The sequence below is a fragment of the Peromyscus leucopus genome, chromosome 8a (assembly GCF_004664715.2).
Source record: "Peromyscus leucopus breed LL Stock chromosome 8a, UCI_PerLeu_2.1, whole genome shotgun sequence".
Lineage (NCBI taxonomy): Eukaryota > Metazoa > Chordata > Mammalia > Rodentia > Cricetidae > Peromyscus > Peromyscus leucopus.
Window position 1 is genome coordinate 53,595,526 of NC_051085.1, and position 14,799 is coordinate 53,610,324.

The window sequence follows — 14,799 nt, forward strand, 5'->3', positions numbered from 1 at the left end:
TGGAAGTACAAAGAGACAACTTGGTTTTGTCACACACAAAATCAATACCTGTAGCATCACCATAATGCTTAACATGCCCTAAGAAAGCTGGCGATCTCAAAGTGGGCCTCTGACATGAGCACAAGAAGCACAAACTTGGGACGCTGCCACAGACTTTGCTAGAAGCTATCCGTACGGTTCAGATACAGCAGTCCTTTGTGAGCTCAAAGGGAATCCAGGCAAAGAACCAACGCTAAACCCACTGAGTGACAGGATGTTGAGAAATATGGTATTCCCGGGGTCTCGGGGTATCATCCCATAGATTCCGCTTCACAACAGAGAAAGAAACACCTTTACCATGGAGGCATGCGGCAAACACCATCACAACCTAGTAAGCAAGTCTAGCATCACCCAGAGTAGAAACAACATCATATGATACGGTGGTGATCCGCTGAGCTGGTGACCCATGTTCTCCTGCATAGCTTGACAAAGGTATGTGCTTATAGGATGGAGGAGCTGAGCCTGCCACAGGAAGCTGATCAAGATCCTGGAGCTATCATTACCCTCACAACTACAGAAACTGAAATTCAGAGAAGCTGCTGAACAACTTTCTCAAAAGCATGCATCACGCTATCTGCAAAGCCCCTGAACAAAACACGCCTGGTTCTGAAACCCAGATTCTTTAGCATAATCCGGCAACCGCAGCCATCACTGGGTTCTCCTTAAGTGTCAACCGACTCCTCAAAGACTATAATCGGGCACTGCAGCTCACCCGTCCTGCAGCTCACCTCTACTGCAGCTCACCTCTACTGCAGCTCACCTCTACTGCAGCTCACCCGTCCTGCAGCTCACCTTGTCATCCCGGTCCCTCGCTCCCTCCTTCCCTCCACATCTTCTCGTTTCTGATAAGTTTCCCTGCCAAAACCAGGTTATTATGGAAAAGATGGCATATTCCCTGCCTCGCTGCTAAAACAAAATGCCCAGCAAAATCAATTTAAGGTGTAGAGAGTTGATTTGGGGGTGGGGGTGGGTCACAGTCCATCATGGCAGGGATGGCATGGCCTCTGGTCACATTGTATCCACAGTCAGGAAGCAGGAAATGGGTGCTGATGGTGGAGGGCTTCTCTCCAGGTTCTACCAAACCCCACAGTCCCACAATCCAAGTATAAAATAATCACTCAGACACTTATATCACTTATAAACTGTATGGCCGTGGCAGGTTTCTTGCTAACTGTTCTTATATCTTAAATTAACCCATTTCTATAAATCTATACCTTGTCACGTGACTGGTGGCTTACCGGCGTCTTTACATGGTGCTTATCCTGGTGGTGGCTGCAGTGTCTCTCCCTCCTTCTTCCTGTTTCCCCAATTCTCCTCTCTCCTTGTCCCGCCTATACTTCCTGTCTGGTCACTGGCCATCAGTGTTTTCTTTATATAGAGCAATATCCACAGCAGGGTGCTTCTCAGTTCTCTTTTCCATGGTTTATTCTTTCTGGAACCCCAAAGTGCGGGATGGAACTACCCACATTCAGAGTGCCTTCTCACTTCAGTTCACTGAAACTAGATGAGCTCTCGTAGATATGTCCAGAGATTTGTTTCCAAGGTGACCACAAGCCCCATCAAGTCCACAACACTCTGAAGGCACAACTTTCCTCTCCTTGTCTGCGTAAGCTTGTGGCCTCTCGGTACACCTTCAGAAGTCCACACTACCTTTAAGAGTTCCAACGCTGTTTGAAAGACCAAGGCCAAAGCCTCATTGAGAATCGAGGCAGTATCTTAACTTTGAATTACAAAATAAAAGTCAAGCTTTAAGTTTCTAATACTCAATGACACATGACCAACACTAATGCCAAGAGGGAAAAATGGCGGCACTGCAAGGAAAGATTTGACCAAAGCAAGGCCAAAGCCCAGACGGAGACAGCTTTCTGGTCCATGGGTGCTATCTGGGGGTCATGGCGGAGTCTTCCAGGTTCCCAACGGAATTGCTAGATTGTCATTGCACTCCAGCTCTGCTGCCTGGAGTGCACATGGCTTCTCTCTTAGGCTGCTTCCACTCCACATGTGTGGTATTCCTCGGCAGGCAGACAGACGTTCCATGGTCTTGGCCTCTCCAATGCTCTGGGGTCCCCACGGTAACTCGGCTTCCCCTTCACGGCTTCTTTGACTTCTTGCAGGAACTCTGCTCCTACATCACACAGCACGGCCTCAGCCGCTCTCTGGACATGTGGTGCAAGACTCCCTGGCGTAACCTCCATTCTGCGCCTTTCATGTTGCAAAAATGGACAACGCTGCCCATTTCTGATGACACCTTAGGATGGACCACAGCCGCATCGCCTTTATGTGCTGACCCTGAGGAAACACTTTAGTCTGTTGTCTTGAGCAGGGAACCTCCTCAAGGACACTCTTGGTTTAGGACCTCTCTGCAAATGAACTTGCATTTCAACAAGATGAAGCCTTTGATGGGTAGGGTCTTGGCCTCAGGACATCTTTCCCCTTGTTCCAGTGCAGAGTACCACATTTCTCTTTTAACAGTTACAGGTTCTTTGTTATCGGCACTCCTTGTCCAAAGTCTTAAACCCCCTCGTATACATCTTTCCTCACCACAGGTCACATTGCTCCTATGTTTCTGCTCTACAACTTCCTGTCTCATGCATGTAGATCTCCCCTTCCATGGAGCCCTGGAACAAGCAGTGAGGAGTGGCTATGCCACTGCCTGAAAAGCACCCTGCCTTGAGACTGCTCTGCCAAACACCTTACCCCATTACTTTTAAATTCACCCTAATACAAATTTTCACGGGAACAATGCAACCAGACTCTTTGCCAGGACACAATCTGAATGGCCTCGAGCCGAGTTTCCAATGGAGTCTTGGCTTCCCTTTGGGATCTCAGAACTCAGTCCTTTCTGTCTGCATCTCTCTTGGCCTTCTGGTCTTCCACACTCCTACCAGAATGGCCCATTTAAGCCCTGCTCAGTGTTCAGAAGCTTCTCTAGCCCACAGCCCCAAGCTCTTCCACGTTCTTCCGGCAAATCAGTTCCAGAGAACCATATAGGCAGCTTTTCACAGCAATGTCCCTACTTCCTGGGACCACCTTTCTCTCTCAGTGAAGTGAAGGGTTTGTCTTGGCTTGCAGTTCCAAGGATACTGTCCATCATGGAGGGAAGGTCTGGTAGCTGATCCCTCTGCATCCAGGGTCAGGAAGCAGACAGCAAGGAATGCTGGTGCTCAGCTTGCTGTCTCCTTCCTGTTCAGTGCTGAACCCCAGCCCATGGAATGGGACCACCCATATTTAGGGTGTGTTTTCCTACCACTTAAAATAATTTAGATACTTCCTCAGTATGACCAGAGATTTCTAGGATGATTCTAAATCTCAAGTTGATGATCAAGATGAACAAATAGATGTCTAAAAGTGTCTGGCTATATTCTAGTCAAGAAAATGAGATCAATTATATAGCTGGCTTTCTGCACCATTAGTAGCAACAGGCCTGTAGAACAAATTGGAAAGAACGTGATCACTGTATTACTGTTGTAGTCATTAAGATGAACGCAATCAAGCAATCAGTCACACGAAATGCTTGCTCATGCTCCATTATAACATCAGATGGAAGTCATTGTAATCAACTTTTAACACCCAGACCTCTAACCATTGTATAGCCAAAGATCTGCTCAGTGACTCTAATTATCATGTCCGCCTTAGTCAGACACAAAAGCTTTCGTAGCTGGGTAGTTTCATAGACAAACGAAATTGGTTGTTCACAGTTCTGGAAGCCTAGAAACCCAAGCTCAAAGCGCCGCCGTGAGATTCAGTTCTGGGGAGTCCCTGTTCCTTGCACATCTCTGTCCGTGCGTCCTCTCCTGGTAGAAAATGGTGGCAGTCCCTCTGGGACCCCTTTCAACGTATTAATCCCATCCATGAGAGTGGGGTCTTCACGACCGCCACCTCCCAAAGACCGCACATTTTTGTGTCTGTTGCTTTGGGGATTGTGTTTCAACATTTGATTTTGAGAGAGCACACATATATTCATATGATAGTAATACCCCAGATCTAACCACTGATTTTCCCCCAAAATCTGATCTTGGTGTTGTATAAGCTAAAACTTGAATGAATGCCTCCATAGGCATCCTTTCTTTTACCCAATCACCAGGCCCTCGGGAATTCCTGTTTACGGTGTCTTTAAAATACATCTACAATTCCATTTCTAAGCAGCCCACTGCCGCTTCTGGAACCCGAGTCACTGACCATCCTCGCTGGCTGCCAGCCTCCTGCTTGTCCCCTTCCCGTTCTTATCTTCCTTCTCCGACTCAGTAGACAGAAGGATCTTAGCAAGTGATGAGGTCACTTCTCAAAATCCCTCCATGACTCCCCGTCTTGGCAGAGTCAAAGAGATGCTCTCACGTGACCTTGAACCCATGACCTCTGTTCCTCTCACCTGGAGTGCTTTTCCCCATGCCTCTGAACATCACAGCCATGCTCACAGAAGACAGATGTGCTTTCTGTCTCTCCCTCCTTTGAGCCTGTCTCTGCAGCTTTCCACATGCCTCATTTGCAGTGAGTCTTGGCTCAGACTTCACCTTCCTGTTTCAGCCTCATGAAATAATTAAAATTATAACCATACTCCATATCAACTACCATGAGTCTGGCATATCATCTGTTTATCTTACTGATTGGTTATTTCTGTCTTACCCTCTTTTCCCTAACAGTTATCAGGCAAGAAAGTTTAAATACATATACACATATATGTGTATGTGTTGTGTGTTTATGTATGTATATGCATGTAAATTTACATATATATGCCTGTATATGTATGTGCGTAAATGTGTATGTGTATATATGTAAAATATATGTGTATACATGTGTCTATGTGCAATATATACACACATATATGTGCAAAATATATATACATACACACATGTTTGTTGCTTTGTTCCCTTCCTAAATAACATTTGCCAAATAATCAGCACCAAAAAAAAATCCTCTGCACAAATTGAAATGTCACAAACCACAGACACACACACACTCACTCACGTGCGCATGTGCCTGCCCATCATGGATTAGGAAAAGTATCCTGCGGATGACATTTTTCTTAAAAGCAAGTACCTGCCAATATAGAATACTATAAAGAGTAAATGTGGTCTTAAATGCTGAGTTATTCACAAAGTTGCCTCAATTCCTGAAGTACATACATGAATATAAACCAAATACAACAATGATTGCACTTGTACACAAATTTTCCCATTTAGAACTCAAATCTTAGTCACAATAGTGTTTTCTCCATTTAGGGAACCTGAGCGGACTGGTGGTGATGTTAATACACTATTGACCTGAAAGACTCCCTCAGAGAAGTTGAAATGTGATTCAGGAAGATCTAGAAACATTGCATGGGACAGAAGCAAAGGACAGAGGTAAAGAACAGAGGGACACCCACCTTAAAAAGTTTCTGGTTCTGGTTCTCTACAACTCAGTAACGATGGACACGATCTTAGCAGCACCAAACTATAGCAGAATGGAATAGTCAGAAGGATGCCGGGTTTTAGCCACATCCTTCATGGGGCCGTAACTTCGATCGGCTGCCACAGAGAGCAGACAGCACCAGGCTGCCTGTGTACGGCCTACATGCATAGTAAGGCAGCTGTCCCTATAAACCAAGCGAACACAGGCAGCCAGCGCGGCCTGAACACAGCTGCCCCACTTGACTCAGGAGGAGGCGACAGGCCACGCACGGGCCAGTTTAGCAAACCGTTTTGTTTCCGTCTTGGTTTTTGCTAAGAAAAAGAACTTGCAGGTTTCATCTTAAGACGCTGCTCTAAGTTTTTATCAATTATATAAGTGTATCTGAGGATAATTTGTTCCTGCAAAATTGAAAAGAAACTCGACTTGTTACTCACATCTGTTCTCCTTACTTCCAGATCTGGGAGACAGAAAGCCTCAAAACACTAAATACCACAGAGCTCCCAAAAATAGGATTTTAAGACCTCGATGCCAAGCACTAGCAATTTACTGTCAAATTTTCTCTGAAACAAGGAAAATTAGAGGCAAGCCCAGTGAGTAAGTTGGGTCTAGAATTGCCCAAATTTGGGCAGCTCTTCCCTGCCCTTATGCTTCAGGCGCAACAGTCCAGCCCCTACTGGATACCCCTCTTGCAATGGTGCATTCTCGGGTTCAAGCTTTGGAAACTGGTGCTGACCCCATAAAAGAGTGGTTCTCAACCTGTGGGTCGTGACCCCTCTGGAGTTGCGTTTCAGATATGTACGTTATAATTCATAAAAGTAGCAAGATTACAGTTATGAAGTAGCAATGAAAATAATTTTATAGTGGTGGGTCACCATAATATCAGGAACTGTATTTAAGGGTCACAGCATTAGGAAGGTTGAGAACCGCTACTGTAAGGATCCCTGTGAAAACAGAGTCAGTGCACATAAAACTCTAAACACACTACACTACGCCGCAGAGCACAGCAATTGCTCAGTTGATGCTCCTGTACATTCCTCTGCTTCAATCAGGCACATTGACTGGGTAAAATCAACAAATCAATTTTTTAAATGAAAATTACCTCATTTGCATCGGTTTTCAAACGAGTTAGGAAAATGGCTAAACCACTAACCCTGGAGCAGAAAGAAGGTGGCCTGCTTTTGCTCCCAGCCGGAAGTGTGGTGGCAGACCCAACTCGGGAGAAAATAAAAGCGATGAGCTTGGTGCCCGTGACTCCCTTGGAGTCACCCCATCGTGTCTGCTGCTTGGAAGTTCCCTCCAGGTCTCCGTAATGGCATATTCTTTTCTGCTTCCTCTCTTCCCTGACAGTTTATCTTCTTGTCCACTCAAAGGACAGGACAGTCCCACATCTGCACTTGCCGGCTCACCTCGGTGCTGATCCACACACACCACGCACTACTCCAGCCCACCTGCTTCATTCTGCTCATCTCTGAACTAATGGGGCCACTCCGAGTGGTCTGAAAAGGAGCAAGCAACCGCAGTGAATCTGATGCCAGCCTTCTCGCTGCACTGCCAGTGTTTCTCAGGAGTAAATAACAATAATCGCTCTGCTGCAAACAATGGAGAAACAGAGCAAGCAAATAAAAGGACGCTGTCGAAAGCACAAGTCCTCACCTTAAAAGGCAAACAGATCTTTAAGTGCAGTCCTTCCTCGTTGGGTCCACTCAAGCCCTGGCAGCGGGGATGGGCTTTCACTGCTGCAGAGTACAGAGTGTGTCCGCAGGCCTCTCCCCTTTCCCCTCAGCCCTGCCCCTCTCCAAGCTTCTGTCTGACAAGTTTCGGTGCCATCAATTTAGGGCCCCTCTTTTTGTTACCTCCTGACCTCTTCTTGGAGCAAAGAGAATGACGAGGAACCCCTAAAGCTACTATGGCTTCCATCACTAACCCAGAGTGGGGCGTTCACATCGGCTACCAACCAGTATCCTGAGACAGCCCCTTAGAGACTCTGTCTTGAGACAGGGTCTGGTATGTGCTTAACACACACACACACACACACACACACACACACATGCGCGCGCACACACACACACACACACACACACACACACGCACACACACATACACACACACACGCGCACACACACGCACACACACGCACACACACGCACACACACATACACACACACACACTCGCACACACGCACGCACGCACGCACGCACGTTTCTATGATGATGTGAACAAGCAGCCTCCTCACCATATAATTTTTTCATGCCATAATTAGCCATCAACTGCCAGTGTTGCAGACTGGAGCGGGAACGCCTTGCTGGCCAACAGCTCAGAGGGCACGGGCCACCCCCTGGGCCTCAGCAGCAGCTGAGCTCTTGGGTTTGGCATGGGTATACAGACGTCTCCAGGGATGTGGCTTTGCTCATATCCTCAGACTCCTTTCTTTCTTCCCGGAGCGAAAGGCACCACACCACCAGCAGGTCTCCCACTGCTCAGCTACCTTGGGTCAGGGTTGACCAACCGCCCTCCAACAGACTCCAACTGCTCACTCCAGGTCCCAGCTTATTCCCTCCACGCTGCTGACATCACAGCTGGCCCCGGAATCTTCAACTCACCCCACCCCACACATCCCTCCCCAGCCAAAGGCCCCAAAGCAACACCTTGTCATCAGTCACCCTCCACTCCTTCAGGGAGTCCACAGAGGAGGACACACAGGGTCTTCAGAGCTACAGATTCGGGGAGAGAGTGCCAATATGGCCTGTAGCCTTTCCAAGAGGCTAACCACTCCGTAGGGGAAGGGCGGCCCTCCAGTGTGCAGTTCTAAAGAGAGGCTGTCTGGGATGCTGTAGTGAATGGCTTCTCTGTGAGGTGAGGCTTGGGGGTTGGGCTAGAACAGATGAGAAAGATGAGAAAGTATCTTTCGAGGCACTGCATCCATTCCTCACTGCTGGCCACTGATCTCCCTGTGGAAGACTGACATTCATAGGCTTCCCCCTCAGGCTTCTCACTCTCAGGATGTGCATTCTACCCTGGCCTTGCGCCTGCTGCATCACCCCACAGCAGGCCCTGCAGGGCCTTCTCACACGCTTTTAGATGCTCAGACAGGGTCATATCAGGGTAACCAGCAGTTGGTATTTTACGCTGAGTGTAGACTCCACATCTGTAACTCTAGAACTTGGGAAGCTGAGGCAGGATCAGGAGTTCAAGGCCCGCCTCCAACACCTAGGGAGCTCAGTACCAACACAGGCTCCACAAGACTCTGTCTCATAGAAGCAAACAAAGGAAAGGTACTGGCAGTCTTGCTCCACTTTCTGCTCCACTCCTGCCTGATGAGGAAAGACTGAGTCCTTAGGAATATCTGATGTGGAACGAGGGATTGGACAGATGAGGTCCACAGAGCGTGGAGCACGATTTCAGGAACCTGCAAAGCATGAGTGTGGTGGTATTGTGTTCCCCAAAATATTGTGTACTCTAATAAATTTATCTGGGGTCAGAGAACAGACAGCCACTAGATACAAAGGCTAAAAAATGGTGGCACTCACACCTTTAATCCTAGCATTCCAGAGATAGAAATCCCTCTGGATCTCTGTGAGTTCAAGGCCACATTGGAAATAGCCAAGCATGGTGACACACACCTTTAATCCCAGAAAGCCAGCCTTTAATCCCAGGGAATGGTGGTAGAAAGCAGAAAGATATATAAGGCGTGAGGACCAGAAACTAGAAGCATTTGGCTGGTTAAGCATGTGGCTGGTTAAGCTTCAGGCTTTCCAGCAGCAGTTCAGCTGAGAGCCATTGGGATGAGGACACAGAAGCTTCCAGTCGGAGGAAACAAGACCAGCTGAGGATCTGGCCAGGTGAGGTTAGCTGTGGCTTGTTCTGTCTCTCTGACCTTCCAGTATTCACCCCAATAACTGGCCTCGGGTTTGATTTTATTAATAAGAACTTTTAAGATTCCTGCTACACATGAGTGGCAGGCACAGCATGACTTCCTGTTCGCCGCCAACTCAGGAGGCTGAGGCTGGAGGATCCAGAGTTCAGGATCTCCCTGGGCTGCATAAAAAGACCCAGTTCCCATCCTCGCCCCGCACCCCCCCCCCAAAAAAAAAAAGTAAAAAGGGGGATGAGGAAGGGAGAGGAAGAGAGAAAGGAAATCAAACCGGCAGGCTCCTTCAGACCTGTGTGTGTGTCCTCTCTTCCTAGCACACTTCAGGAGGATAATTTATGCTCACTGTTTCCCAGGCCTGAAGACGCCACTGGTGCATCACACACCAGCTAGCAGTCAGCCTCAGGTGGGGCGCCTTCCGCTTTCTCGTGGCCTCACCTGTTCCTAGGTGCAGTCACTGCTCAGCGAGTCCCTTCGAGTCAGTTTACACTCACACCACCTCCTCTCAGAGAGGCCAAAGAAAGAATCCCACGATCTAAGTGAAGGCACCGAACACAACTTCGTCCTGCCTGCAATACTCACCCACAAGATGACAGTAAGCGATGGGGGGATCTCTCTATAAATCCGTATTTCAAAATCAGACTCACGGGCCATGGTATACGTTGGTAAGACAAGTGTGTGTCTTCAGCTCTGAGCATTCAGCGGTCTTCTGGTTTGCTTTCTGATTCATGCCCACCCTTCCCTCCACCCTGGTGTGTGCGTGTGTGTGTGTGTGTGTGTGTGTGTGTGTGTGTGTGTGTGTGTGTCTGTGTGTCTGTGTGTCTATGTCTGTGTCTGTGTGTGTGTGTGTGTGTTTGTGTGTGTGCATGCCTCTGTGTGTGTCTGTCTGTCTGTGTGTCTGTCTGTCTGTCTGCTGAGACGTATGAGGGGGCCGGAGGTCAACATCAGATGTCCTTCTCTCACTCTCCATCTTAGTTTTTGAGACTGAGTCTCTAACTGAACAGGGTGTTCAGCTAGCCAAACTGGCTACACAACATACTCTGGGGATCTTCCTGTCTCCACCCGAACCCCATCCCCAGTGCTAGGACTGCAAGCACGCACTGGACACACCCCGCTTTTACATGGGTGCTGGGAATCCCAGCTCGGGTCCTCAGGCCTGAGTGCCTGGGCACTTCGCCAGCTGGGCCATTTCCGCTGCCCTCTGCTGCTCCCCATGGCTCTTCTCACGACTCCCATGGTCTCCAGCACCCTTCACAGCCTTCCACGGTGACAGGGGGAAATTCTATAGTCAGCAAGCAACCGAGTGGGCAGCAGCGGCGGCGGCGGCGGCGGCGGCGGCCTGGAGCAGAGTCGGTAGCAGAGCTAAGAGTGGGTCTTCCCGACCCACCATGGTATCACTGCCCACCCTGCTCCCACTTCTAGGTGCCACCCATGCTCATGAGCCACCCACTTACCCCCACTCTCACACCCTTTCTCAGTAGAGCACTCCCGGATGCAGGTCCCAGTCTGTGGGAGGTGGCCTAGAGAATTAGCTGCTTCGCCTCTGTGGCTAAAGTGTTTTGGTCCCTCCGGAGGGCATTTTCAAATCTAATGGAAGACTCCTAGGGAAATAAATGCTGTGAGAGCACGCACCCTTGCAAATGCATAGTTTCAATCTCTGTGAGACAGAGGGATGAAAACAGATCTACCGGGAAACTAAGCGTCAAGGCCCCACACTTTGACCTGCTCAAGGTCTGGAAATGGGCCTGCTAATGAGTAGAGATCCGTGCAGTGAAATCTGCAAAGAGCAGTAGTTTAGCACTCTTCTTCCTAGGAAGAGCACATGGTTGGTGGGCTCAAAGCCCAGGACTTCTGAATCACATCTTTAAAAGGATCAGGCTCACTCCAAGGCAGACGGACTGCTTCATGATGTCCATCTCAGTCCAGGTCATCTTTTTTGCGTGACTGTGGAAGTTGTTTATCCCAGAATATGAAGCAAACTCGGGTTGAATTTATAAGGGGGTATAAAAGAAGTCCAAAGAAGTTTCATCTTTAAAAAGGACAAAATAATCACATTAAACTACGTTATGAAAAGTGCTAATGAGGTGCCTCCCTTTCAGACGTGCCTTGAGCTGACCATAGGGCTTCTCTCACAGACAGAATTCCAGGACAGACCCCATGAAGTTCTTGTAGCTACAGGTATGTGCTACAGCCACAACGACTCCTGGTATTTGTCATGATTTAGCACTGCACCGCAGTGACATCAGGGTCAGCGAGGTCATGACCCCTGTACTGTGAAGCAGGAAGTGGTCACCACTTGGAGTAAAAGTTAGTAGCACAATGGCACACCTCCACCCCCCATGGCCGCCGGAGGCATTCTAGGGAAAACAGGAAATGACTAGTGAATGCATCTGAGCAGCCGAGAGTTATTTCAGAGAGCAGGAGTCTAAGACACTTCGTTCTTCCGAAGACACTCCAAGTTCCTCCCACACTGTTCAGATGCAGCCCTTCGCCTACCGGAGTCTGGGGCTCCCCAAACTCTGCACCCGGAGCAGGGTGACTTTCCTGCGGTCCCCCACCCACTGGTGCCTGACACAGGGACGGGACCCGACATGCAGAGAAAGATGACATACTCAACATACTAGAAACAAGTGTTTTGTTTGGAGGTGCCGGTGTTGCATGAACCCTGGGACTTGCACACGCTAGGCCAGCCCTCTGCCACTGCGCTGCACCTCAGCCTGTATGTGTTGCTCTGCAGCAGCACTGTCTTCATCATAGTGAGAAATCTGACTCCCATGTTCATCCACTAAGGATAAAGAAAAAAAAAGAAAAAGTAGGCTGAAGAAATAGTGGCCTGCCCAGGCAAGGCTGTGCCAAAGCTAAGAATAATAAAAAAAAAAAAAAAAAAAAGAGGTACCATCCAAATGCATCTTTCTGCTTACCCAGGCCAATTTCTACACAGCCGGCTCCTCCAAGGATGTACGCAAAGTACAGCAGTCAAGAATGTCCAGAGAGCGATAGACAGATGGCTCAGTGGTTAAGAGCAATTGTTGTCCTTCCGGAGGACCTGGGTTCAGTTCCTAGCACCCACGTGGGGCAGCTCACAAACATCTGTATGGTTCAGGGGATCTGACATCCTTTTCTGACCTCGGTGGACACTTGCATACATGTGGTACACATGCACACGCTCAGTCCACACACACACAGCAGAGAAGAAAATACTACTTGGGATTCTCAAAGAAAGATGGACAGAATCTCCTACCCACGTGTTCTCATTTGTAAAGCATCCCAGTGCTGGCCATTAATTTATTTGTGGCTATACATGTAATGGTCTCCTTCCCACTCCTGCAGTAAAGCTGTGCACAGGAGGAGGAGGACCCTTACACCCTAAGGGTAATGTAGAACCTGGAAAAGAGCAGACCCCCAAAAAGTAATCTCAGTCAGTGAGCCATGGGCTGGAGCTTTCCTTAGGCAACATTCCATTGACAGTGGAGCCCTGTCATCGAAACAGCAGCCCCCCCCCCCCGGTCCTGCCTGTTGGCTAACACAGCCACTGCACTGTCCGATCAGTGTCGCAGCAGTCATATCACAACATCCGCCCAGACTGTCAGATGTGTGGAAAGGCAGACACACCAAGGGGGCGTTCTTGGGAGCATCTCTGGTGAAAGGAAATGTAAAGAGACAGGAGTGCCCTAATGGGCCGGGAGACGCCCACTCTCTCTCACTAATGGTTCCAGCCAACCTTCTTCTGTGTACTTCCGTGGGAAGCTGCTCATGTGGGCCCTCTGAACACACCGCAGGGGAAGAGGGCAAGAGAAGCCATATCTCTCTGAAATGATCGTTGTTCAGACAGAGCTTTGGAAGTAAGACAGGAGTGTGGTCGTGTATGCCGAGTAAAATTTCTCCTTCATCTCTGAACACATTGCAAGTTGAGTCTCCACATAATTCCTACAGAGAAAATCAGGGAGATGAAAGCAAAACCCTTCATGTGCTCTCAAGCTTAGCCTCAAACCTCTCCGGATACAAACCAGCCAGTTGGGTTCTGTCTGTCCGGGCCGCTCTTTCCTCATCCCTATCAGCTCTGTGTCCTTGACTTCCCTTATGGGTTTCCTCCCGTCCACCCTCCCCGCTCTGCTTAGATCCCAGGAGTCACCCTACAGCAGTCTCTCCGGCTGGCTTCCCTTCCTGCCCTGCATTCCCTATCCCTGCATTGCCTTGTGCTCCCGGAACCCCCTTTCTAAAGCCATAGGCGGGATAAATGGTTAGTTACAGAGGCTCTGTGTGGCCTGGGTGCGGCACAAAGCCAGCTGTGCCGGCTGGGTTCTGCCCCGCTGCCCAGAGCGACTCCTGCCGTTCTCCTGCCCTGTGTGTTCCTCGAATGATGAGTCTCTTGTAGTTCCCAGAACTTTTCACAGTCCCTGCTTCCCTCAGCCCGGAAGGTGCTTCCCTTCCTACCCCTGTCACAGAACTCTAGTCAGCCCATCCTCGCCTGCTCTGGACAACTGTTCCACTCCCCATCCCGTGAGCCGTCTCCTCGGGGCAGGTCTCCCGGAACAGCAACCATCTATTATAGACTGTGGAGGCCCCGGGCTTCCTACACTTTTTCCATCACTCGTGGTACCTCAGTGCAGCGGCCATCCATACCTGACCACTTGAAACTTTTGAACTCTTCCTCCCATTTCAGGAATGAGACACGAAGACTAGTTCAGAAGGTGGGGGAGGAGGCACCTATCTAAGACTAAGGGTGGAAGAAAGGGGTTCTAAGTGGGTCTTCCCAGCGCTCTCTTGATTATATTCCCTTTATCTACATGAGACTGGACTCAGTTTCTCCCCCGGATCCTTATTCCACAGGAGCCACATCCAGCTCCTGCGTTCCATCCTCAGACCGTGGAGAGAACTGGGCACACGGGCAGGTGTTCACAGGGCTTGCTGGGCAATGGCCAAGGGGGCAGGTAAGGGAATCAGGAGCACAGGCACAGTCCGTGAAGTCACACACACGTGTGACCTCGAATGAATGATTAACACTGTTAATGACCGAGGTGACATCAACAAAACACTCTGCCCAGAGCCTGCATGGGTGAACTCTCAAAAAGCTCAGAACCTTACCCCAGGCATGCAAGGATGAGTGTTCATCAGCCCCATAAAACTCAAGAGTCTCAATAACGTATGCCATCAGATTTGCTGAGTCCCTGCACAGGCTCTGGCTTCCTGGGGCATGTACCCCCACTCCGTCCCACTAAGATAACCAGGCAGGACTACCACAGCAGGGCATGGATGGGTACAGCAAGTCACATGATCATAAGCATGAAAGGGCTAGGGAAATGTGACCTTGCCGCAGACCCGAGATACTACAAGAAAAATCTCATCACTGACATCTACAGTGAGAACTGGGGAACACTGCTTAGAGCAGGCAGGTGACTGGGGTATGTCACGCAACAGAGAGGCTGCACCAGGGTGGGCAGGTAGAGATCAGGCCAGTAGGGAAGCACTTGTGGTGTGGGGAGAACAAGCAGGCTGGAGC

General features: G+C 49.2%; 1 protein-coding gene across 7 annotated transcripts in view; it reads right to left on the reverse strand.

Annotated features, from left to right (window-relative positions):
* The window catches only part of Pde10a (phosphodiesterase 10A), a 445,668-nt gene that overhangs the window by 133,852 nt on the left and 297,017 nt on the right, over positions 1-14,799 (reverse strand). The window contains exon 1 of one of the 7 annotated variants that reach the window (XM_037200408.1): positions 7,665-8,021. The exons of the other annotated variants lie outside the window; for them this stretch is intronic. Coding sequence (XP_037056303.1) covers positions 7,665-7,695 — 31 coding nt within the window. The 5' untranslated portion in view covers positions 7,696-8,021. Of the gene's footprint in view, positions 1-7,664; positions 8,022-14,799 lie in introns of those variants that run through there. 7 annotated transcript variants of the gene reach the window in all.